Here is a 24,787-nt window from a genome sequence, read left to right on the forward strand (position 1 = left end):
TTAAAACTGAGACCATTGGATCTTGTTTAGTTAGTAAAGGGAAATGACTGCAGCAGAGGAAGACCTTTGGCTTCGACAAATGATTCAGATAATGGATGAGTCTTGGGTTAAACTAGTAAAGAGCTGTCCCAGACACGATGAATCAACCAACCTCTGTGCACAGAGCAGACCCCCTCAAAATATACTAAAAAGGTAGCCTAGACCGTAACTTTATCTTATTTTAAAGGCAATTGTCAGGTGCAGTGTGACTGGTCAAACTACTCGACGTTAAGCAAAACACAATTTATTTAAATGCTATAGTTAAAATACAACAAAAGGAAGAAGGAATTGGAGTAACTTGACTCTAATGGAAAATTTAACAGGGTAACAGTTACAGGGCTATTACTAACCAATTTTTCCAATCTAGTAAAACACTTTGGCAAAAAGCTAATTCAGACACACATTGTCTCCAATGCAACTCTAGTAGCAGGCAGAGCATGGTCAGCTTGCAGCTACAACCCAGAGAGAGGAAGACATAACTTTCACTTACCCTGACAGCCTGTGTTTGTGCAAAACCTTAGTTACAACTTACAGCAAGTAAGGTCCCAAGGTTAAAGATTTCCAGAATTGTAAATTGCAGATTGTAAAAGAAAAACACGGTGGCACAGTGGTTAGCACTGCTGCCTCACAGCGCCAGAGATCCGGGTTCATTTCCCGCCTCAGGCGACTGACTGTGTGGAGTTTGCGCGTTCTCCCCGTGTCAGCGTGGGTTTCCTCCGGGTGCAGGTCAGGTGAATTGGCCATGTTAAATTGCCCGTAGTGTTAGGTAAGGGGTAAATGTAGGGGTATGGGTGGGTTGCGCTTTGGCGGGTCGGTGTGGACTTGTTGGCCTGAAGGGCCTGTTTCCACACTGTAAGTAATCTGTAAGATACTGAGTTTTTGGTGGGCGGCACGGTGGCACAGTGGTTAGCACTGCTGCCTCACAGCGCCTGAGACCCGGGTTCAATTCCCGACTCAGGCGACTGACTGTGTGGAGTTTGCACGTTCTCCCCGTGTCTGCGTGGGTTTCCTCCGGGTGCTCCGGTTTCCTCCCACAGTCCAAAGATGTGCGGGTCAGGTGAATTGGCCATGCTAAATTGCCCGTAGTGTTAGGTAGGGGTATGGGTGGGTTGCGCTTCGGCGGGTCGGTGTGGACTTGTTAGGCCGAAGGGCCTGTTTCCACACTGTAAATCTAATCTAATCTAATCTAAAACACAATTCTACTTCATAGATCATAGAATCCCTACAGTACGGAAACAGGCCCTTTGGCCCAACAAGTCCATACTGACCCTCCAAAATGTATTCCACCTGGACCTATTACTCTACATGTTACCCCTGACTAATGCACCTAACCTGCACATCCCTGTTCAAGGATGAGGGTGTTGCTGGCAAGATCAACATTTATTGCTTGGCCCTAATTGCCCTCGAGAAGGTGACAGTGATCCACTGTAATCCCCATGTGGTCTACACAATACTCACAGCACAGTTAGTCAGCAGTTCCAGGGTCTTGACCTGGTGACAGTGAACAACTAGTGATCGTCAAGATGAAATGTAGTTTGAAAGGAGATTTGTACTAATTTGAATTGAATTAGCTTTATTGGCACCTCCTCAAATGAGTGCAGTGAAAGGCTTACAGTCGTCGCATTACAGTGCCATATCAGACCCAAAGGTACCAAGGGATAGATACTTAAGATAAATTCTTAGGAAACAGAAAAACAAATTAGTAAAATAAAGAAATAAATAAAGTGCAGATATTCTAAATCTTTGTTTTCTAGATGGTCAAGGTTACAGGTTTGGAAGGTGTTATTGAACAAGGCTTAGTGAGTTGCTCCAGTGCATCTTGTAGACCGTACCCACTGCTACAACTGTGCCCTGGTAGTGGAGACAGTGAGTGTTGAAGGCGGTGGAGGGAGGACTGAATGAGTAGGCTGCACTCTTCTGGATGGTTTAAGCTCCTTGATTATTATTGAAACTGCACTTATTGTACTATCTTTGCTGTTCCATGTCACATTATGTGTCCAATTTCCAGCTCTTTGAACAGAGATTACTTCTGGTATTATTTTCCCGCTTCTGATCGGAGATTGGTTCTCAAAGCTGCTGATTGGCTGAATGAGCCCTGCTGGCTTCACTTGAACACTTAACCAATCAGTAACTTGGGAACCAGAATCTCCTTTGCAGTTAGTAAAATGCTTTTTTAATTATTTATTCACACCTCACTGAATTGCCATTTTTTGTGAAGCCCCTTACCCTATACGTAACAGGACGCTGAATTCCACTCTTTGATACTTCTTCCCTAAAGCCCCACACACTCCTTTTAATCTTCAAAAATCTTGAATAACCTACCTTTCTTCATTAGCTCTTTTGTTACTAGGATTCTCTCCCCTTCTCCACAGCTCAGAACTGTTCCATTTTGCTATTTTAAACCTATGCTTCTCCCTGTCCTGGGACTTGCATGTATTACTGAATAAATTCATGTTGTTGGATGGCACCATTGATGAGATTAATTCAGTGCTGACAATGATTCAGAACCTGGACTGAAAGAGGCAGCAATCAAACGTAGAACTGGAGCACTCCAACCTTCAAACAAAAGTGCTACCTGCTGTGAGATGAAGCTGGTGAAATGTGTTATTGAACTAAATCCTTTCCATTTTAGTTAAAGCTTAAGAAATGAAAGGGAATTATTGAATGTCAGGCAGCGATGTGTGAGGATGTTAAGTCATAAATCTTGACGATGTTTAATTGGGAGCGTATTCTATTTAATGCAGCGTTATCAAAGCTGGCAAATATTTGCCCTCTTGAGACGTCAGATTGGGTTTAGCAATTTCCAAACGGAGTAATTGTGCTGGAGCTGGAGATCTGCTTCTGTGAGTTGGAATGTAACAATTAACACATTCCTGGCCCTTACTGATTCTGGCTGAGTGAAGATTTAAAATGATGGGGAAATTTCATCCTGATCATGTGATTGTCCTTGATACCTGTCTCTCACTGTTTGCCTCTTCATTTTCATTCCAGAGGTAGCTGTGTCCTTTATTTGGGTTACATACTGCAGGACAGAAGAGTTCAATAGCTCCTTCCTGTTCCCAAACTAATTATAATTCACTTCATTTTTGAATTCTGATGATATTTCTAGCCTGAATTTATTTGCACATGTGATCATCAGAACACTGCGAAACTTGAACTGCACCCAGCCTTTCACAGTGTTTGTTTTGCTTTGTGAGTGTGCGACAGCACAAATACATATGTCACAGATGTGTAAGGTCCAATTGTGAACCTACATCTTCACTCACACTTCGTACATACCTGCTTGTGTTCACACCCATTCCAGTAAATGTGCACAAACAATCACACTCGTAATTCCATACAAGTGCATGCTCAGACACACACGTGCACATACATAACTGTTGAACAGAGAGACCTAGGGATTCAGATCCATAATTCTTTAAAATTTGCATCACAGGTAGACCAAGTAGTTAAGAAGGCATTTCACTCTTGCCTTCATTGCTCAGACCCTTTGAGTATGGGAGTTGGGGCGTCATGTTAAGGTTGTACAGGGTGTTGGTGAGGCCTCTTCTTAAGTACTGTGTGAAGGCCTGTTATAGGAAGGATATTATTAAACTGGAGAGGGTTCAGAAAAGATTTACTAGGATGTTGCTGAGAATGGAAGGTTTGAAGTGTAAAAATAAACTGGAAAGGCTGGGACTTTTTTCACTGGAGCGTAGGAGGTTGAACCTTTATTGAGGTTTATAAAATCATGAGGGGCATCGATAAGATGAATGACGCGAGTCTTCTCTCGGATGGGGGCATTCAAAACTAGGGGGCATATTTTTAAGGTGAGAGGAGAAAGATTCAGAAAGGACAGGAGGGGCAACCTTTTTATACAGAGAGTGATTCATGTGTGGAATGAACTGCCAGAGGAAGTGGTGGATACAAGTACAGTTCCAGTATTTAAAAGATATTTGGATAAGTTCATGAATAGGAATGGTTTAGTCAGATATGGGTCAAGTGTAAGCAGATGGGACTAATTTGGTTTGGGAACGTGGCCAACGTGGACTAGTTGGACCGAACGGTCTGTACCCATGCTGCAGACTGTTATATGCTTCTTGTATGTGCAGTCTCTTGTGCACATCCATTCATATACAACCACACACTCAACCACCACACTCTCACTCACACTCACACTCTGCTCTGGCACTTACTGACATTTGTACACACAGAGCCACACTGCATGGAAACAGACCCCTTGGTCCAACCAGACCATACTGTACTTAATCCCAAACTAAACTAATCCTGCCTGCCTGCTCCTGGGAGAAAGTGAGGTCTGCAGATGCTGGAGATCAGAGCTGAAAATGTGTTGCTGGCAAAGCACAGCAGGTCAGGCAGCATCCAAGGAACAGGAAATTCGATGTTTCAGGCATAAGCCCTTTATCCTGTTGAAGAGCTTATGCCCGAAACGTTGAATTTCCTGTTCCTTGGATGCTGCCTGACCTGCTGCGCTTTTCCAGCAACACATTTTCAGCTGCCTGCTCCTGGCCCATCTCCCTTCAAACGTTTCCTGTTTGTGTATGTATCCAAGTGTCTTTGAAATCTTGTAATTGTGCCCACATCTCTGTTTCTTCAGGAAGCTCATTTCACATGTGAACCACCCTCTGTGTAAACAATTTTCCCCTTGTCTTTTTTAAATCTCTCTCCTCTCACCTTAAAAATGTGCCCCCTAGTCTTGAAATCCCCCTTCCTAGGGGAAAGTCGGCTACCATTAACCCTATCTATACCCCTCATGATTTTATAAACATCTATAAGGCCACCTCACAACCAACTATGCAACAGTGAAACAATTCACAGCCTATCCAGCCTTCACCTCCACATTCACCAACATTGTGAATCCACATGTGCACCTACACAAATAAATGTGAACACTCAATTGCATTTTATTTACCTACACTTGTTCATATATATGTTCTTATTACACATTTGTCTGCCAAACACCATTTTGATGCTAATGTGGATTCTGAGGGACCAAGACCCTGCCAGCATTGACTCAGGAAAACCAATTCACTTTCCCTGTACAGTTTTCTCTACAAATTCACAGCAGGAACCTTCCCATTCTTGACTGGACATCTGATACTGTCTCCCAGAGGAACTACAGTTGGAGGACTGAAATTAGAGGGATGTTATTGTCTGGGCTAAACTCCTGCAAAAGAGCAGAACTTTCCTAGCGAGCTGAAAACTGTAGCATGAGGTTGAGTTACTCCTTTATCTATGCATTCCCCTTTTGTAATGCCCATTACACAAGTTTCTAAGCAGGATTAGTTTGTAGTTATCAGACAGAACAGGGGATAATTAGATCAGAGTTTGAAGTTGTAATTTAGCCTCAGGTTTAAAGTCATAAGGCTGAGCTTTGATGGCATATCGAGAAGGCTTCTCTGTTGGTGGGTCTGTCTCTTCAATTGGGCCACTTTCAGTTAAATGGAGCAGCAGCGTTCGAATTTATCGGCAGAAATGGGATTCGAACCCACGCCTCGTTCGAGGCTGGAGACTAAATCCAGCACCTTAGACTGCTCGGCCACACAACCAGCTTTAAATTTTCAGTTAAACCAATTACCTGTGATAATGAGCCGATCCTGGAATTCTCCAAGTGGAGCAGACCTGATGCCTGCACCATTCAGGCTTTTCCCAGAGTGGATGTGGCCAAGTAAGTCCCTGTCACTCAAAACAAACTGTCTGAAGTATTTACTCTTGATGAGAGAAAGGAAATAGGAGCAGGAGTATGCCATCTGTCTCACTCAGCCTCCTCCATGACCCCAAGAAGAGCTGAGAACTCAGGGTTACACAGCTGAATGAGGCTGTGATTCAATTCCATCCCTTTGTATTTGCGTTTGAATGTCTTGCCTCCCACAAAATAAAAGGACCGTGATATAACAAGCCTCTTTAGGATTTTCCTTCCCTTAGGGTCTTTACCTCAAACCCCACCCTTCTTTCCCTTTCCGCATACAAGCTGACATGTAGATATTTTGAAATATATTTCTGTTTTTGTTTCAGCTGCAACTGTTTTAATATTACTGTAGTTAATAAACACCGTGATTCAGCATTTGATGTTCTCTGCTGTTTTTTTTCTCTCTAGTCTGGATTCACCTTGGTGATGGAACATGAGCAGTGTGTGAATGAGATCACCCTCAGCCTGAACAATAAAAGTGCAAGGTAAGGCATTCAAGATAATAAGAATCAAGCAAGATCATAATCACAGCGATTCGAGCAGTGCATGTTTAGCTGGATTTAGCTACTGATTCACACCAATGTATCTCCAGGTGTCGCTGGATAGGGAATTTGTTGAATGTTTGTCCTTACTGGGGGCCCTTGTGACGTAGTGATAGGGTTCCTACTTCTGAGGCAAGAGGCCAGGATTCAAGTCCTACCTGCTGCAGAGGTTGGTTACGGGAGAAAAAGTTCTCCTAATTACTGTGGTATTCAGATTAATTGCGTTGTAATAATGCAACAGTTATTGCAATTCTAATGGAGCCCAGAGTTGAACCTAAAACCAATGTCCTTGTTAATAACTAGCAACACTCTATGCAAAGAGGAATTAAAGTCCTGCCCCTTATTAACACTTTGTGTCCAATGACAATTGAGGGTTTCCACCCATGGGCACAATTACATTGTTTCACCTGGCAAAGCAAACCAGTGGTAAACCTAGATCCTGACATCAGAAAAGATTGGTGCCATTTAAAGGACTCATCACAAAGGTTGATTAAAACATTCAACTTCAACTCAAGCAACGTGGTACTATTGAGAGCAAATTGCTCCTTTTGATTGGCAGCCTATCCACCAGCTTAAACATAACCCCACTACTAATAATGTGCAGTGGTTGCATCGCCAGGTTGTATGTTAGCAAATTGCCAGGACATCTTTTGCAACTCCTGTGTTTAGTCACGTACACCTGTCCCTTTATTTGAGGTTTGTAACTCTCAGAGCCATGTGTTTCCGCTGTTATGTGACTCTGTCAGGGCTTGCCTTCTGTGCATGTTATGTGGTCTGGCCATGCTAAATTGTCCATAGTGTTCAGGGATGTGCAGACTGGGTGGCTCAGCCATGGGAAATGTGGGTTTCTGGGTAGGGGGAGGTGCTGGGTCTGGATGGAATGCTGTTCAGAAGGTCGGTGTGGGCTCTTTGGGCTAAATGGCCTCTGTGCATTCTATGACTCTCTGCTGCTCCTCTGCCTCATCATTAGGCATATGGAGTCCAAGTGCAATGCAGCTTGATGGGTGAGTTGCAGCTATTTTGAATGACAGGTCAATACTGGGAAGTCATTAATGTCAATGCTGTCTAGCTTCAAGGCTACTCCAACATTCAAAGTCACAAGAATAGCAGGTGCATAGGAATACTATCCCCTCCAAGCTCCTCTCCCAAGTGGCAAACTGACCTGTCTTATACATCTATCATTGTTCTGTCTTTGTCGCAGGGTCAAAATCCTTTAATTCCCCAGCAACAACATTCCCACCAAGTTGTGCCCATGCACAGGACCCTGGAAGGTACCACACTCAGACCTTGGTTCATTTAAATACAGTGCAGCAATTGTTCAAAAAAAGTGGACCATATATTGAAAATGTTGTCAATGCATAATAATTAATTTCAAATACAATGTTGCTAACCAGCAGCATGGGGTTGCCTTTCTCACATGTTATTTCACTACCAGTTTCTTTGTGAGAATAGATGTCGGTGATAAATGCCAACCTTGCCAAGAATGCCCATGTCCCCAGAAAAAACAAACTTATGAAAACCCTGTTATCTGAGGGGCGGCACAGTGGCTCAGTGGTTAGCACGGCTGCCTCACAGCGCCAAGGACCTGAGTTCAATTCCAGCCTCTGGTTACTGTCTGTTTGCACTGTGTGGAGTTTGCACGTTCTCCCTGTGGGTTTCCTCTGGGTGCTCCGGTTTCCTCTCACAGTCCAAAGATGTATTGGTCATGCTAAATTGCCCGTAGAGTTAGGTGCATTAATTAGGGGGAATGGGTCTGGGTGGGCTACTCTTCGGAGGGTTGGTGTGGACTAGTTGGGCCGAAAGGTCCGTTTCCACACTGTCAGGAATCTAATCTAACCTTCTCGGTAAAGTGTCTATCTGGGGCCTGTTGAGCCTGCAGGTCACTGTTGATGGGATTGACTGTGAGCTGAACGCCACATGTTTTCTTTGTGCAGGACAAAGGCGCTGGTGTTGGAACTGTTAGCCGCAGTGTGCCTGGTGCGAGGAGGGCATGACATCATCCTATCAGCGTTTGAGAACTTCAAAGAGGTAGCAAACATCACCATGTATTCCCTGTAACGTGTGCTGAGATGTCTGTGTGATTCCGATTCATGGTCGGTGCACTAACGTGATTATCTGACAGGGTCAAACCTAATTCTAGGACCTGTAATTCTCAACTTCCTCATTGCAAATCCTGTTAGTAAACTGAGTCAGTGGGGAAGATCCTAAAAGTCCTACAATTGATTGTGAAAAGTTATTTACGTACGTTTAGTATTGAATTATGTAGCACCCCTTCCTATAACCCAATGGGATTTTTTACGGGTTGGACCGAAAGGTCTGTTTCCATGCTGTACATCTCTATGACTCTATGTCCACCTGAGCAGACTGATGGTTTAACATCCCATTGAAAGGACAGGACCTCCAATGCTGCTGACTCCTTCCATACCGCACTATCAATGCTGATCGTGTTAAGGAAGTCGGTGATGGATTTCAACTTTTGAATGCTTGAAGGATGAACTGCAGGGAGAGAGGAGTAGAGAGAGAGAGGAACCAGTGTGTTGGGTTCCATGGAACTAACTGGCTTGAAAGAGTGGTGCAGACTTAATTCTTGATGAACTTTCCTTTTCTGTGATTGATGCCCTGGGCTTCTTGATTAATAGCTGGAGTCTGATTTTTGTCACTTTTGTCCTGTGTTGGCAAATTGCAGACTGCAAGTTGCTCTAAAAAGCAATGGGAGGAATGACAATTTAAACTGTTTTATTAATATTTCTTACGAGATAAATATTGGCCAGACAGTGAGGAGAAAACGTCAGCCCCTTCTCTAGTTCCATGGGACCTTTTGTATCCACTCGAACAGGTTTAGCATCTTGTTCAAAGGAGGCTGATTTGACTGCACTGCCTCAATTTTACACTATCAAGTTCTTTTAAGTATGGCTGAATAATTCTTCCCAAAGAGGTTGTTTTCACCATTAATTTGCCAGTATAGAAAATATAGAAACCACCCTATCCTGTTTTCTGTTATCCCCACTGAGTATTTCAGTGCCTCCTGTCAAAAATCGAGGTCAGGGCATCATACAGATTGGAAACAGACCCTTCAGTACAACCAATCCATGCCGAACGTAACCCCAGACTAAAGTAGTCCCACCTGCCTGTGCTCTCCCCATATCATTCCAAACCCTTCCTATTCATACACTTATCCAAATGTCTTTTAGATGTTGTAACTGTACCCACATCCATCACTTCCTCTGGAAAATGATTCCACACATGAACCACTCTCTGTGTAAAATAAGTTGCCCCCCATGTCCTTGTAAAATCTTTCTCCTCTCACCTTAAAAACATGCCCCCTCATCTTGAAATCCTGACCCTAGGGAAAAGACACTTGTCATTCACCTTATCTCTGCCCCTCATGATTTTATAAACCGCTGTAACGTCACCTCTGAACCTCCTACACTCCAGTCAAAACATCCCAGCCTAAACAGCTTCTCCTCATAACTCTATGTTAACCTTGATCAGAAGATGAACTGGAGTGACCATTTAAATACCATGGAAGAAGATCACACTCTAGGAATATTGTAATGAGTAATTCCACTCTTGACTCCCCAAAGCCTGTCCACCATCTACAGGACATGTTGGTGAGGCTGTACTTGGAGTATTGCGTTCTGTTTCGGTCACCTTGTTATAGGAAGGATGTTATTAAACTGGAAAGAGTGCAGAAAAAAATTGACAAGGATGTTGACTGGACTCAGTCGTCTGAGTTATAGGGAGAGGTTGGACAAGTTAGGACGTTTTTCTTCAGAGCGTAGGAGACTGAGGGAGGACCTTACAGAGGTGTATAAGATCATGCGAGGCAAGGATAGGGTGAATGCACTCAGTGTGTTTTTTAATCAAGGACTCGAGGGCATCATTAGATTAGATTAGATTACTTACAGCGTGGAAACAGGCCGTTCGGCCCAACAAGTCCACACCGACCCGCCGAAGCGCAACCCACCCATACCCCTACATATACCCCTTACCTAACACTAGGGGCAATTTAGCATGGCCAATTCACCTGACCCGCACATTTTTGGACTGTGGGAGGAAACCGGAGCACCCGGAGGAAACCCACGCAGACACGGGGAGAATGTGCAAACTCCACACAGTCAGTCGCCTGAGGCGGGAATTGAACCCAGGTCCCTGGCCCTGTGAGGCAGCAGTGCTAACCACTGTGCCACCGTGCCGCCCCAAGTTTCAGGTTAAAGAGGAAAGAATGAAAGGGAACCTGAGGGCCAACCTTTTTACACAGAGGGTGGTATACATATGGAATGAGCTTCCAGTGGAAGAGGTTGAGGTGAGTACAACATTTATAAGGCATTTGGACAAATACATGGATAGGAAAGGTTTAGAAGGATATGGGCCAAGTGCAGGGAGATGGGGTTAGCGTAGATGGACATTTTGGTCGGCATGGACCAGTTTGGGTCAAAGGGCCTGTCTCCATACTTTAGGACTCTATGACTCCAAGACTAAATCCAGACAGTGATGGAATACTTGCCTGGTTGAGTGCAGCTCTAACAACACTGAAGGAATCAACAGGATAAAATAACTGTCCTTAATCAACCCTTCTTCCACCACTTTAAACATTTATTCTCTATACCACTGATGCACAGTGTGCACCATCCACATTGTGTACTCCAACAACTTCATGAGGCTCCTTCAGCACCTTCCAAGCCTGACACCTCTAAGCACCTAGAAGGAAAGCGCCAATGGTTGCCTAGGAAAACCAAAAGTGGCATATTCCCCTCCAAGCTGCTCACCATGCTGATGTGGAGCTGTACCTCTGTTCCCTCACTTGTTGCTGGGTCAAAATCTTGGACCTCTGTCTCTCACAGCATTGTGAGTTTACCTACATCACATAGACTGTCACAGTTCAGGAAGGCAGCTCAATGCCACCTTCAAGGGCTGCATGGTGGTTCAGTGGTTAGCACTGCTGCCTTACAGCACCAGGGACCAGAGTTCAATTCTACACTCAGGTGACTGTCTGTGTGGAGTTTGCACAATCTCCCCATGTCCATATGGGTTTCTTCCAGTAACCTCCCACAGTCCGAAGACGTGCAGGTTAGGTGGATTGGCCATGGGAAATATGGGGTTATAGGAATTGGGTGGGATGCTCTTCAGAGGATTGGTGTAGACCTGATGGCATGAATGGCCTGCTTCCACACTATAAGGATTCTATTATTCAAATTAGGGACGGGCAATAAATGCTGACCCAGGAAATGAGGTCCACGTCCTGTGAAAAAACTTAAAAATTTGGCTTGAATGAGTATTTTCCCCCCTCATCCCCCAGTGGATGTGTAAGGGATCTTTTTTAATTGTGACCTTTTTGTCTGTCCACTTGCAATTATGTAAAATCTGCTTTGCTGAAACTTATAATGTTGGAGAGGGCAGATTGAATTCTACCAGCAAGCCCGATGCTTTGTGCAGCACTTGTGGGATTTAAAAACATTTATTAGCCATTGTACATTCTGGCAGGAATTTCAGTCTGTAGATGCCAAAGACAAGAAAATGAAGCAGAGATCTTTCAGGTCTTCTGGTGCCTATCACGCATGGTTTCAGCTCATTAGTGGGTGCATTGCTTTTGCAGTCTCTCAGTTCCAGTTGCCCCCGTTTGCAGTCAGTCAGTGGTTGGAATGATGAGCATCTAGTCAGCTGTGGAGCCAGTGCATCACCCACCCAATCTGCGATCCCCTCCCTCTGCTGTGAGAACTGTCCCAGGTCGCCAGGTCAATCTTTTCCCTTGGCCTCTGACCTCTGGAATGAGCCTTCTGCCAACATTTGACATCTGCATGCGGTCCTGTTACGTTAGAATTAGTCGCTGTTAACAGGTGGGAATTCTGCTTATCCACGTAACGTCTGCAGCAGCAAAACTGGTAATCGTCCAAACTGGTCTTCCATTCCTTCAAAAGGAGCTCCAGCCTGGATCAGTACCAGTTATTTCCACATTTTCCTTCTGGGCTGCATGCCCGTGCTTGTTACCATGTGTGGATTTCCATCCGGTGCTCCCTAGGACACAGTGACTCTGTGGGGGGTAGGGTGCAAACGTTGCTGCAGCCTCAGAACTGACTGTGTTTGAAATGCCTCTTGGCAAATAATCTAACAGCTGGCACTCTAACGAAATAAAGAGTGAGTCTCTCTGGAGATCCAGAGCTGCTACAATCCATGAACAAACCTGCTCTTGGCCATTTCCCAGATAAACTAAATAGAATGTCTTGGTTGAGTGACTTTGCTTTCACAATGTCCCTTTGCAGAGCTGGCACTTAATGACACTTACAGTTATACAGCTTCAAATCACATCAAAAATCCACAAACCACTTCCCATCCATGACTAGAGCTCGCAGTAAGTGAAGTGACAGTTAGTAGGTTCATTCAGCCACTATTTTGTGTACAGCAACATTCTTTTCTTTATTTCTGTAGCTGTTCTTGAAATGCGGGCAATACTGGTTATATTCCTTGACCATCCCTGACTTCAGTTGAACTGAATGGCTTGCTTGGCCATTTAAGAGGGCAAAGTGAGGTCTGCAGATGTTGGAGATCAGAGCTGAAAATGTGTTGCTGAAAAAGCGCAGCAGGTCAGGCAGCATCCAGGGAACAGGAGATTCGACGTTTCGGGCATAAGCCCTTCTTCAGGAATCGGATTCTTCCTGAATCTTCAGGATTTCTGAAGAAGGGCTTATGCCTGAAACGTCGAATTTCCTGTTCCCTGGATGCTGCCTGACCTGCTGCGCTTTTTCAGCAACACATTTTCAGCATTTAAGAGGGCAGTTTAGAATCAACTGCACCGCTGTGGATCTGTAAACCAGAACGGCAGATTTCTTACCCTCAAGAACATTGTAAGACCATAAAAGGTAGGAGCAGAATTATGCCATTCAAGCCCATCAAGTCTGCTCCACCGTTCGATCATGGCTGATATGTTTCTCAGCCTGCCTCCTCACCGTAACTCTTGACCCCGTCACCAATGAAGAACCTGTCCATCTCTGTCTTGAATACACTCAATATCTTGGCCTCCACAGCCTTCTGTGGCGATGAGTTCCACAGATTTGCCACTCTCTGGCTGAAGGAGTTCCACTTCATCTCCATTCTAAAAGGTCATCCCTTCACACTGAGTGTCTGCCCTCGGTCCCGGTCTCTCCTACTAGTGGAACCATCATCTCCATGGTCACACTATCTAGACCTCTCAGTATTCTATAAATTTCAATCATTCTATAAATTCTCCCTCATCCTTCTAAACTTCATTGAGTAGCGACCCAGAGTCCTCAACTTTTTGTCATATGACAAGTCCTTCATTCCCAGGAATTTTCTAGTAAACCTCCTTTGGACTCCCTCCAAGGCAAGCACATCCTTTCTGATATGCAGGGCCCAAAACTGCTCACAATATTCCAAATATGGTCAGCCCATAGCCTCGTACAGCCTCAGCAGTGCATCTCTGCTCTAGGATTCTAGCTATCTTTAATAGCGAGGGTTGACAGTAGGATCGTTTTCCCAAAGTTGAATCGCCCAGTATTAGGTGGCATGCATTTAAAATGAGAGGGGGAATGTTCAAAGGAGGTGTGAGGGGCAAGTTCTTTTATACAAGAATGATAGGAGTTGGGAATGCTCTGCCAGGGTTAGTAGTGGAAGCAGGTACCGTAAAGGTGTTTAAGGGACTTTTAGATAATCACATAAAAATGCACGGAATGGAGGGATATGCACCAAGTGCAGGCAAGAGGGACTACTTTAAGTTGGTGTCATGTTCAGCAAAACATTGCGGGCTGAAGGGCCTGTTCCTGTCTATACTGTTCTATGTTTGATAAAATTAATACTAACAATACACCCTCAGTAACCTGTCCAAAATCTGGGTAATCAAAGAACAGCTAGGGTGTGCAGATGGGGATTTAATGACCAGGGCTGGAGAGGGAGTTGGGTGTTGGGGAGTTGGACAGTTCAAGCCCATGCTTGAAAACTGAACGTCTGGGTGAGGTGCAGAGCACTTAAACAGCTCATGGGTCACATCCTAACAGGAGCATGCCCTTTCAGACAATTAGAGAGACTGGGCCAGTTGATAGAGGTCATAAACTGAGTTTGACAAGTTAACGACACTGGAGGATTGTCCCTGTTTCTTGTCTCAGCAGGAAGGGACCGGAACTGTTCTCAGCGACTGTTCCATTCTCTCCCAAAAACACTCTGCATGAAGGCATGAGTGTTACATTTCCAGATGGAGGGATGGGTGTTACAACTCAGTTCAAGTCTTTTTTCTTATGCTTTCCATTCAGAAGTGTGCAATCAGTTGGAAAACCCATTGATGATCTCGTCTGCTGTCCATGTTTATCAATCTGTTTCAAATTATAAAAGGTGTCTGAAAACAATTCTGGAGTTTTTACTAATTCCTCAGGCTCCTCTCATCAGGCAACTGACTAAATGTAGCAAACCTCTGCCAAGTTTCCATAAACCTGCGATATCAGGAAACTATAATGACCGAAATCTTCTCGTTCTGATAGTGATATCATGATTGCCACTGTGCTCTGCATGGCTCCAATGTTGCCAGCTGAAATTATTCTGAGTGTATCCAGCATCAATGTATTACTGCACTTGTCAGAAATTCCTCTGCAATAATCCATTTATATTAAATGAGTGAACATAGTAACTTTATTCTGACCTGCTACCTATTAAAAATGTGTTGAGTTGGCTGGCTGTATATAGGAATCATATATAGGAATCAAAGGCTACTGCACCAGTCTAAATTTCGCTAAACCTTTCCCCTTCCCCTTTCCCTTCTCCTTCCCCTTCCCCAACCTGCTATGATCTGTCTGCTTTCAAAAACCAATCCTGGCATTCCTGAATCACTATTTCCCTATTTCCCAGTCTTATTCCCCTCTTCTTCTTAGTCCTTTTATCTTACTTTTTCACACCTTGGCTTTGTTACCTTGACTGTTCACATGCAGTTTTCTCCAGTCAATCAAATGGTTGAAGAGGAATGTTTGTGACCAGCAGCTAAACATATTCTGTTAGGGTGATTGGTTCCACAGCAATTTAAAGGGAGTTGGAGCTGATGACTGTGTTGGAAATGCTTGGGGCTGACAGAATAGGACTAATTCCAAATGTAGATCATGTTGTTTCTTACTAAGCAAATAAAACCTATACAGAACCTGGTACACATTGATGATATTGTTATTTGTGATGACTTAGACAGTCTTAGAGAGATTGATAACTTTATCTTTCTTTCTGTTACTGTGATTGATAATATAACACAGTTGCATAGCAGCTTAGTCAGGGAGCTGTGGAGATAAGAAATTCTGTTGCACTCTATTTTCTCTGATGATAAATCAAGTTCATCTCAGCCTAATTTGAACAATGTAGATCTGTCCAACACTTCGTACTAAGTGCTTCAGTTCCCCTGATATTTACAGTAAAGCACCTGTCATTTTTGTACTTTGTTTTAGGCAGTGATACTGAGTGTTTCACATTAATGACAATGTAGATGCTGATGAGGAAAGCCATTTAACCCATACTAATTCATCTGTTCAGAAAAACTCTTTAATCGTTTCAACCTGCCAATTTTCTGAACTGATTCCTGAGTTTTTGCCAACACTTTGTCATTTTTCTAGTTGATTCACAGGACAGGGGTCACTTGCTAGGCCAGTGTGTATTGCCCATCCCTAATTGCCCTTGAGAAGGGCTGGTGATACCACTGAATGTTAAGGATGATGGTTCAATTCTCTCTTATTGGAGATGGTCACTACTTAGCAAGGGCATGTTATGAATGTTACTAGTGTCTTGTCAGCCCAAGACTGAATATTATTCAGGTCTTGTTGCATTTGCACATAGACATCTTCAACATCTCAGAAGTCATGGATCATGCTGAACATTGTAAAACGATAAGCGAACATTCCCATTTGTGATATTTTAGCGGAGAGAAGATAATTGATTAAGCTGTTGAAGATTGTTGGGCTGAGGAAGTCCTGCAGAGATGTCCTGGAGCTGAGTGACCGACTTCCAACACCCATAACCATCTTATTTCATGCTAGGTATGACTTCAACCAGTGGAGAGTCCCTCACTCCCCACCCCCTCATAGTTTTGCTAGGACTCCTTGATGCAACACTTGCCTGAACGTTAAGGGGAGTCACTCTCCCTTCACCTAATGAGTTGAGTGCTTTGTTCCATGTTTGAACTAAGGTTGCAATGAGGTCAGGAGCTGAGTGGCCCTGGCAGAACCCAAACTGGGCATCACTGAGCCGGTTATTGCTGAGCAAGAGCTGTTTGATAGCACTGTTGATGACACCTTCAATCATTTTACTGATGATCAAGAGTAGTCTGATGGGGTGGTAATTGGAAGAGTTAAGTTTGTCCTACTTTTTGTTTGCAGGACATACCTGAGCAAATTTCCTCATTTTGTTGGGTAGATGCCCAGTGTTGTAACTGAACTGGAACAGCTTGGCTACGGGAGCGGCAAGTTCTGGAGCACAAGTCTTCAGGACTATTGCCAGAATGGTGTCGGGATCCATAGTCTTTGTAGCACCCAGTGCTTAAAACCAGTTTCTGTTATCATGTAGAGTGAATTGAATTGGGTGAAAACCGGTGTCTGTGATGCTAGTGACTGCAGGAGGAGGCTGAGACGGAACATTCACTTGGCATTTCTAGATTAAGAAGCTTTCAACTGCCTTGTCTGTTTGCACTGATGTGCTGAGCTCACCCACTTTTGAGGCTGGGGATATTCATGAAACCTTCACTTCCAATGAGTTATTTAGTTGTCCACCAATATTCACAGCTGGTTGAGGGTAGGACTGCAAAGCCTGGATCAGATCCAATGATTGGAGGATCATTAAGCTCCATTTATCACTTCAGATTCCTAACTGCAAGTCAGGATCTCTCGGAAGAGCATGGGTTTACTATGCTGTAAGTCCTGCTGCTGGGGAATATTGGAAGAAAGTGAGGAACTGTGGATGCTGGAGATCGGAGGCAAAAAAGTGTGGTGTACAGCGGGTCAGACAGCATCTGAGGAGCAGGAGAGTCGACTTTGCAAGCATAAGCTCTTCATCAGGAATGAGGGAGTGGCCCAAGGGGGCTGGGAAATAAATGGAAGGGGGAGTGGGACTGGAGGTGGGGGGAAGATAGCTAGGAATTCGATAGGTAAGTGAAGGTGGGGGTGAAAGTGATAGGCCTGAGAGGAGGGTGGAGCCAATTTAATTCACAAGACAGATCCCACAATAATAGTTAGCTTCATCTGCATTTCCCTTTCCTATAGCAACATGTAGTGCGTTGGAAATTAGATATTGCAAATTTCCAGTGAGAAAATTAGAAAATGAACAGAAGGCATTAGAGTTGATCCTGTGACCGAAATTTACGTGAGGTGTGACTTTTAACCTTGACGTAATATGTTGGCCGAGAAAAAGATTAAAAAGTCACTTAGAAAATTTTGGCAGGATTGGGCAGTGTCAACATGGATTCATGAAGGGAAAATGATATTTGACAAGATTCCTGGAGTTTTTTGAGAAGATAATGGCAGAATAGATGAGAGTTGGGGGAGGGAGACCAATGGTTGTGGTTATTTGAATTTTCAAAAAGCTTCTAATGAGGTGCTAGGCAAGAAGTTAGGAAAGAAAATCAAAGCACATGAGATTGAGGGTAACATAGTAGCACAATTTGAGAACCAGTTAACATACACAAAACAGAGAACAGGAATAAATGATGATTCTCAGGTTGGTAGTCTGTGACTAGTGGGTACAGCATAGATAAGTGCTTCGATCAATACCTTGCGTGTGGGAACTCAATGTTTGCTGATGTCTGAAAACTAAGTGGAAATATGAGTGGTAAGGAGTGCCAAGAGGCTTTAATGGATAGAGTTAAAAATCACACAACACCAGGTTATAGTCCAACAGGTTTAATTGGAAGCACACTAGCTTTCGGAGTGACGCTCCTTCATCAGGTGATTGTGGAGGGCTCCACAATTACCGGATGAAGGAGCGTCGCTCCGAAAGCTAGTGTGCTTCCAATTAAACCTGTTGAACTATAACCTGGTGTTGTGTGATTTTTAACTGTGTACACCCCAATCCTACACCGGCATCTCCAAATCATGACTAATGGATATAGACAGGATTAGTGGGTGGGTAAGTAGTTGGGAGATGGAGTGTAATGGAGATAAATGTGAAGTTATGCATTTTGGTATAAAAAAAACAGAAATGCAGAGTATTTCTTAAATGGTGAGAGATAGGTGCAAAGGGACATGATTGTCTTTGTTAATAAGTCACTGAAAGCTAACATGCAGATACAACAAACAGTCAAAAGGACAAACAATATATTGTCCTTTATTGGAAAATGTTTTGAGAACAGGAGTATTGAGGTTCTTGCTGCAGTTATACAGAACATTGTTGAGGCCATGTCTGGAGCATGATGTACAGCTTTGGTCTCCTTACCTAAAGAAGGACATACTTGCCGTTGAGTGAGTTCAACAAAGGCTCACCAGACTAATTGCTGAGATGGTGGGATTGTCCCATGAGGAGCCAGTGAGGAGAATGCTCCAGCTTAAAAGAATACAGCTAGCCCTCATTGAAATATGCAAAACTCCTACAGGAGGATCGATGCAGACAGAACATCTCTCCTCCTGGGGGATGCTAAAAGGGGATGGAATGTCTTCATTCAGAGGATGGCGAACCTTTGAAATGCTCTACCACAGAGGACTGCAGAGGCTTAGTCACTGAGTATATTCAGAACAGAAAGCAACAGATTTCTCATTATTAAAGATAGAGTCATGGAGAAGTACAGCACAGAAACAGACCCTTTGGTGAACTCGTCCATACCAACCTGATATCCCAATTCAATCTAGTCCCACCTGCCAGCACCCAGCCCACATCCCTCCAAGCCCTTCCTATTCATATACCCATCCAGATGCCTTTTAAATGTTGCAATTGTACCAGCCTCCACCACATCCTCTGGTAGCTCATTCCATCCATGTACCACCCTCTGCATGAAAAATTTACCCCTTAGGTCTCTTTTATATCTTTCCCCTCTCACCCTAAATCCCTCCTTCTAGTTCTGGACTCCTCCACCCCAAGGAAGAGACTTTATCTATTTATCCTATCCATCTCCCTCATGATTTTATAAACCTCTATAAGGTCACCTATCAGCCTCTGATGCTCCAGGGAAAACAGTCCCGGCCTGTTCAGCCTCTCCCTATAGCTCAAATCCTCCAACCCTGGCAACATCCTTGTAAATCTTTACTGAACCCATTCAAGTGTCACAGCATCCTTGCGATAGGAAGGAGACCAGAATTACACGCAACATACTAACCAATGTCCTGTGCAGCCGCAACATGATCTCCCAACCCCTGTACTCAATACTCTGACCAATAAAGGAAAGCGCCCCAGACACCTTCCTCACTATCCTATCTACCTGAGCACGAATTCTTGTATCGAGACAGAAGATCAGCCATGATCCAGCTCAACTACAGAAAGGATTCAAGGGACTGATTGGCCCATTCCTGCTCCTATTTTCTGTGTTCTTTGTGCGTAAGCAGGGAGGCCGAGTGTTTTTTGATTGTTGTAAGAGCTTTGTTCCCTTGGTCACTGAACAGCAGCAGATGTTCAATAAATAAATGTACATTTGCCTGTATTATGGAGAGAAAAATGAGAGCATGGGGTGAAGGCATGGTCACTTTGGCAATACCAACAGCTTGTCAGCAATTGCTATTGGTCAACATACATTTATTAACAATGAACAACAGTGCCCTCCACTGGCCATTGTTTGTAGAAACCGTTTTCCATCTGTGCCCAGCATCTCTGGAACAGCTTCACACAAAGTGGTGGCCCCTCACTTGCAAGTCCTCATTGTGAAGGGTATCCAAGGAAACTTAACAAAAGTAGATTAGCTTCAGTAAATAATGGTGCCTAGAGGCATAATGAGTCTGAAGGAATGTGAGTGCCAAGCTATTCATCAGCTCGGTCGTTGTTCAGCTTGTCCGAGTTAAACAAATGCTTTCACGTTTATTGCTATCATTAGAGTTACAACTCCACTCATTGACTGGATAAAATAGAAAATGTTACTGAATTCAAAACCTTCAGAAGAATATCATGGAATATACAGCAAAGAGGAGGGGGAGAGAGGACAGGCCCTAATCTGTGCGTAGGTGTCAGAATTTGGTGAATAGCACTGCTCTGATATCTTATTGTGCTAAAGTTATAAATGCAAAGTGTTGTTTGAGGCAGGGATCGGGGTATTCAAAGTGACATTCAGCCAAGTCTCACAACCCGATTCCATGCTGTGTGGTATATAGTCCTTGTTTAAATCTGAACAGTAATTCCCTGATGGTAAAGAGATAATTGTTATCTCTTTAACATCTCTTCCTCCTCATCTAACCAACTTAGGATGGGCAATGATGAATTATCAATAACAGTGCCCTTCTGTGCTGACCAATAGCGATGCCAATGTGTCTTTGTTACCCACTACCACTCACCTCCTGCTCAAATTCCATATGATATCAGGAAAGATTCTTCTCAGTTCACTTCATTTCAAAGCTGTACTCTGGACAGAGCAGGAGTGAGTGATAATCCTCACGAATATGTAAAAGCAACAATTTATTGAGCATAATGATAACAAAACAGTTACAAAAGATTATAGAAGTAAACCTATAACATACAAATAACAATAAGAAGATAGAAGAGGAAAAAAAGCAGAAATATATATCAAGAGAAATGCAATTTTATTCCAGCACAGACCTTAAACCTAAATTGGTCTCCCCATGATCCAAATGGTAAAGTTACCCCAAATTAATCAAGTTTCCAAACTGGTAAAAGGATCTGTGACTTGTACTCGCCATGTCTCCAGGTACATGCTAAATGGAGGGGACCTCCCGTCAGTTACTTCATCGATGCTGTTTCCCTCTGTAGTCCTCAGTGGTTGACTATTGACCAACTGGTGGCTGCAGCAGTGAATTCTGGGAGCAGGGTGCCTTTAGACCAAATCCTGTTCCAGCCTTTCGAGTTTCTCACAGCGAAATATCTGAATTTAGCAAAACACGATTGCTCCACATTAACTCAGGTTGTTGATTCACTAAAGAATAGGAATAATTATTCCTAAATTACCTCACCATCATCCTTCATAACTATCAAATGTCCTCAAACTTCTCTTCCTAAGATGAAAAGTCTGCATTTTTGACACTGAAAGCCTTTTAATTTTTTTGTTTAAAGTATCTTTAGTTACAACAGCTCCAGAAGAAGGTCTTGTAAACTGATATTGAAAGGAGTACAGTATTGAGGAAGTTTGGATTGAAAGGAAGGATGGATTAGTTGTCAGTGTGTTATCCTGTAGATAGAACATAGAACATCACAGCGCAATACAGGTCCTTCGGTCCTCAATGTTGCGCCGACCTGTGAAGCTAATCTGAAGCCCATCTAACCTACACCATTCCATTCTCGTCCATGTGCCTATCCAATGACCATTTAAATACCATTAAAGTTGGCGAGTCTACGACTGTTGCAAGCAGGGCATTCCTTGGGGCCTACTACTCTCTGACCATCTCATCACCAGTGTTTGCACTTCTGCTTTCACCGATACTCTCAGTTCCTGTTCTGCTTGATGCAGGTGCAAAGAAGGCAGAGGGCTAAAAAAAACTTCCACGCACATTAAACTCAAGAGTTGAACCACTCACCAGTTCTCCCGTGTTTCACCTGAAATTTACAGTGGTCTGAATTAACGGCTACATTTGAGATTTGCTTTGCAGTTATTCCCTTTTTATACACATTATTAAAATCCCTGAAATTTGTGCAGCAACTCCATGTGCTTGAATGAGAAAGTGATGTTTTAATGAAAGCCTAGTACTTCAAAAGAGCTCTGCCTTTAATAAATCAATGACACCATTTAAAAAAAAAGTCAATTATGGGGCATCGCTGGCAAGGCCAGCATTTACTGTCCATCCTAGAGGGCACTTTGGAGTTAACCACCTTGCTGTGGGTCTGGAGTCATGTGTCGTCCAGACCAGGTGATGATGGCAGTTCCTTTTCTTAAACGACTTTATTGAACCAGTGGGTCTTTCCTGACAATGTGTTCATGGTTATCATTAGACTCCTAATTCCAGATTTTTAAAAAATTGAATTTTAATGCCAACATCTGCCATGGCATGATTCAAACCCAGGTCCCCAGAACATTACCTCTGGATTGACCCAGCTCCCCAGAACATTACCTCTGGATTGACCCAGGTTCCCCAGAACATTATCTCTGGATTGACCCAGGTTCCCCAGAACATTATCTCTGGATTGACTCAGGTCCCCAGAACATTACCTCTGGATTGACCCAGCTTCCCAGAACATTACCTCTGGATTGACCCAGCTCCCCAGAACATTACCTCTGGATTGACCCAGGTTCCCCAGAACATTACCTCTGGATTGACCCAGGTCCCCAGAACATTACCTCTGGATTGACCCAGCTCCCCAGAACATTACCTCTGGATTGACTCAGGTCCCCAGAACATTACCTCTGGATTGACTCAGGTCCCCAGAACATTACCTCTGAATTGACTCAGGTCCTCAGAACATTACCTCTGGGTTGACTCAGGTCCTCAGAACATTACCTCTGAATTGACTCAGGTCCCCAGAACATTACCTCTGGATTGATCCAGATCCCCAGAACATTACCTCTGGATTGACCCAGCTCCCCAGAATATTACCTCTGGATTAACCATCTAGCGATCATACCATGAGGCTATCGCCTGCCCTGTCAATGTCCAAGCCAACAATTCAGGAATAAAGAGGCATGAGTATATCTGTTTCATTAATGTAGGATATGCTGCTGGGGGGTAATGCTGAGACCAAGATGCTTCTCCCATGTATATATTAGTGACTACATTTCAAAACTAATCCATTAGATTTAAAGTGACTTGGAACATCCTGAGGATGTGATAGGATGCTACATAAATCTAAACACAAACTCAGTGAGTTCTTGCAGGAGGTGAGGGAGGGGTGTTTGAGGCAGCTGTCCATGTACTGTGGTGAGATTCAGCTCGATGGGCTGATTGGTTGGCACTTATTCCAGAGAGTCTTCCGGAACCGAAGGTCTGTGTCATCTCTTGAGGAAATGTTTTCCACTGCCCAGGCCTTTTACTATAATCTCGATTCCTCTTTCCTTTTGAGATATTTATCCAACTCTGCTTTGGAAGTTGCTTACGAAATGTTACAAGTGGCCACATGAAAAATATTCTCCTCATCTATAAACCCAGAACAATTCATGTCGACAAGTTACCTGATACATGACAATAACAACTTTGCCAAATCTCACTGTGTTCCTCCAGGTCTGCGGAGAGAAGGTGCGGTTTGAGAAGCTGATGGAATATTTCCGAAATGAGGACAGCAATATTGACTTCATGGTAAGAGAGATGAGAGATGGTATGGAGTTTCTCGGAAGCCAGTCCAAGGGTCTGATCGAAAAACACAGAAGGCAGCTCCTGTTTTGTTGAATTTTGAGATAGACTCTGCAGATACCTGTGTCCCCAGATCACTGCAGCGGGCACGGTGCACACACGGCCCTATACACTCATCCTGTTCACACTGGGCTCACACTCACTCGAATCACACGAGAAGCCTCTGTACTGTTGCTGTTCCCACTGGGGCAGCCTGCACACTGACTCTGTTCACATCAGGAGCCCACACAATCACACCAGGAGCCTGCACACTGACTCTGTTCACATCAGGATCCTGCACACTGACTCTGTTCACATCAGGATCGTGTATACTGACACTGTTCATACCAGATCCTGCACACTGACATTGTTCACACCAGATGCCTGCACACTGACTTTGTTCACACCAGGTTCCTGCACACTGACTTTGTACACAAGGTTCCTGCACACTGACTCTGTTCACACCAGGATCCTGTACACTGACTTTGTTCACACCAGGTATCTGCACACTGACACTGTTCACACCAGGTTCCTGCACACTGACTCTGTTCACACCAGATCCTGCACACTGACACTGTTCACACCAGGTTCCTGCACACTGACACTGTTCACATCAGGAGCCTGCACACTGACACTGTTCACACCAGATCTTGCACACTGACACTGTTCACACCAGGATCCTGTACACTGACTCTGTTCACACCAGGTGCCTGCACACTGACCCTGTTCACACCAGGAGCCTGCACACTGACACTGTTCACACCAGGTTCCTGCACACTGACCCTGTTCACACCAGGAGCCTGTGCACTGACACTGTTCAAATCAGGAGCCTATACACTGACCCTGTTCACACCAGGTTCCTGCACACTGACACTGTTCACACCAGGAGCCTGTACACTGACTCTGTTCACACCAAGAGCCTATACACTGACTCTGTTCACACCAGGTTCCTGCACACTGACTCTGTTCACACCAGGTGCCTGCACACTGACCCTTTTCACACCAGGTTCCTGCACACTGACACTGTTCACACCAGATCCTGCACACTGACTCTGTTCACACTAGGAGTCCGCACACTCACTCTGTTCACGCTGTGAGCCTATGTTCACATTAGGACTCTGTTCACATTAGGATCCTGCACATTA

General features: G+C 44.0%; 1 protein-coding gene across 4 annotated transcripts in view; it reads left to right on the forward strand.

The window, feature by feature from the left end:
- LOC132831037 (formin-like protein 1) overlaps window positions 1-24,787 on the forward strand; it is a 273,471-nt gene that overhangs the window by 181,435 nt on the left and 67,249 nt on the right. For all 4 annotated transcript variants that reach the window (XM_060849081.1, XM_060849083.1, XM_060849082.1 and 1 more), the window contains 3 exons: window positions 6,137-6,213; window positions 8,205-8,298; window positions 23,535-23,609. In XM_060849081.1, the coding sequence (XP_060705064.1) occupies window positions 6,137-6,213; window positions 8,205-8,298; window positions 23,535-23,609 (246 nt within the window). The remainder of the gene's footprint in view (window positions 1-6,136; window positions 6,214-8,204; window positions 8,299-23,534; window positions 23,610-24,787) is intronic.

Source organism: Hemiscyllium ocellatum, chromosome 32, assembly GCF_020745735.1.
Source record: "Hemiscyllium ocellatum isolate sHemOce1 chromosome 32, sHemOce1.pat.X.cur, whole genome shotgun sequence".
NCBI lineage: Eukaryota > Metazoa > Chordata > Chondrichthyes > Orectolobiformes > Hemiscylliidae > Hemiscyllium > Hemiscyllium ocellatum.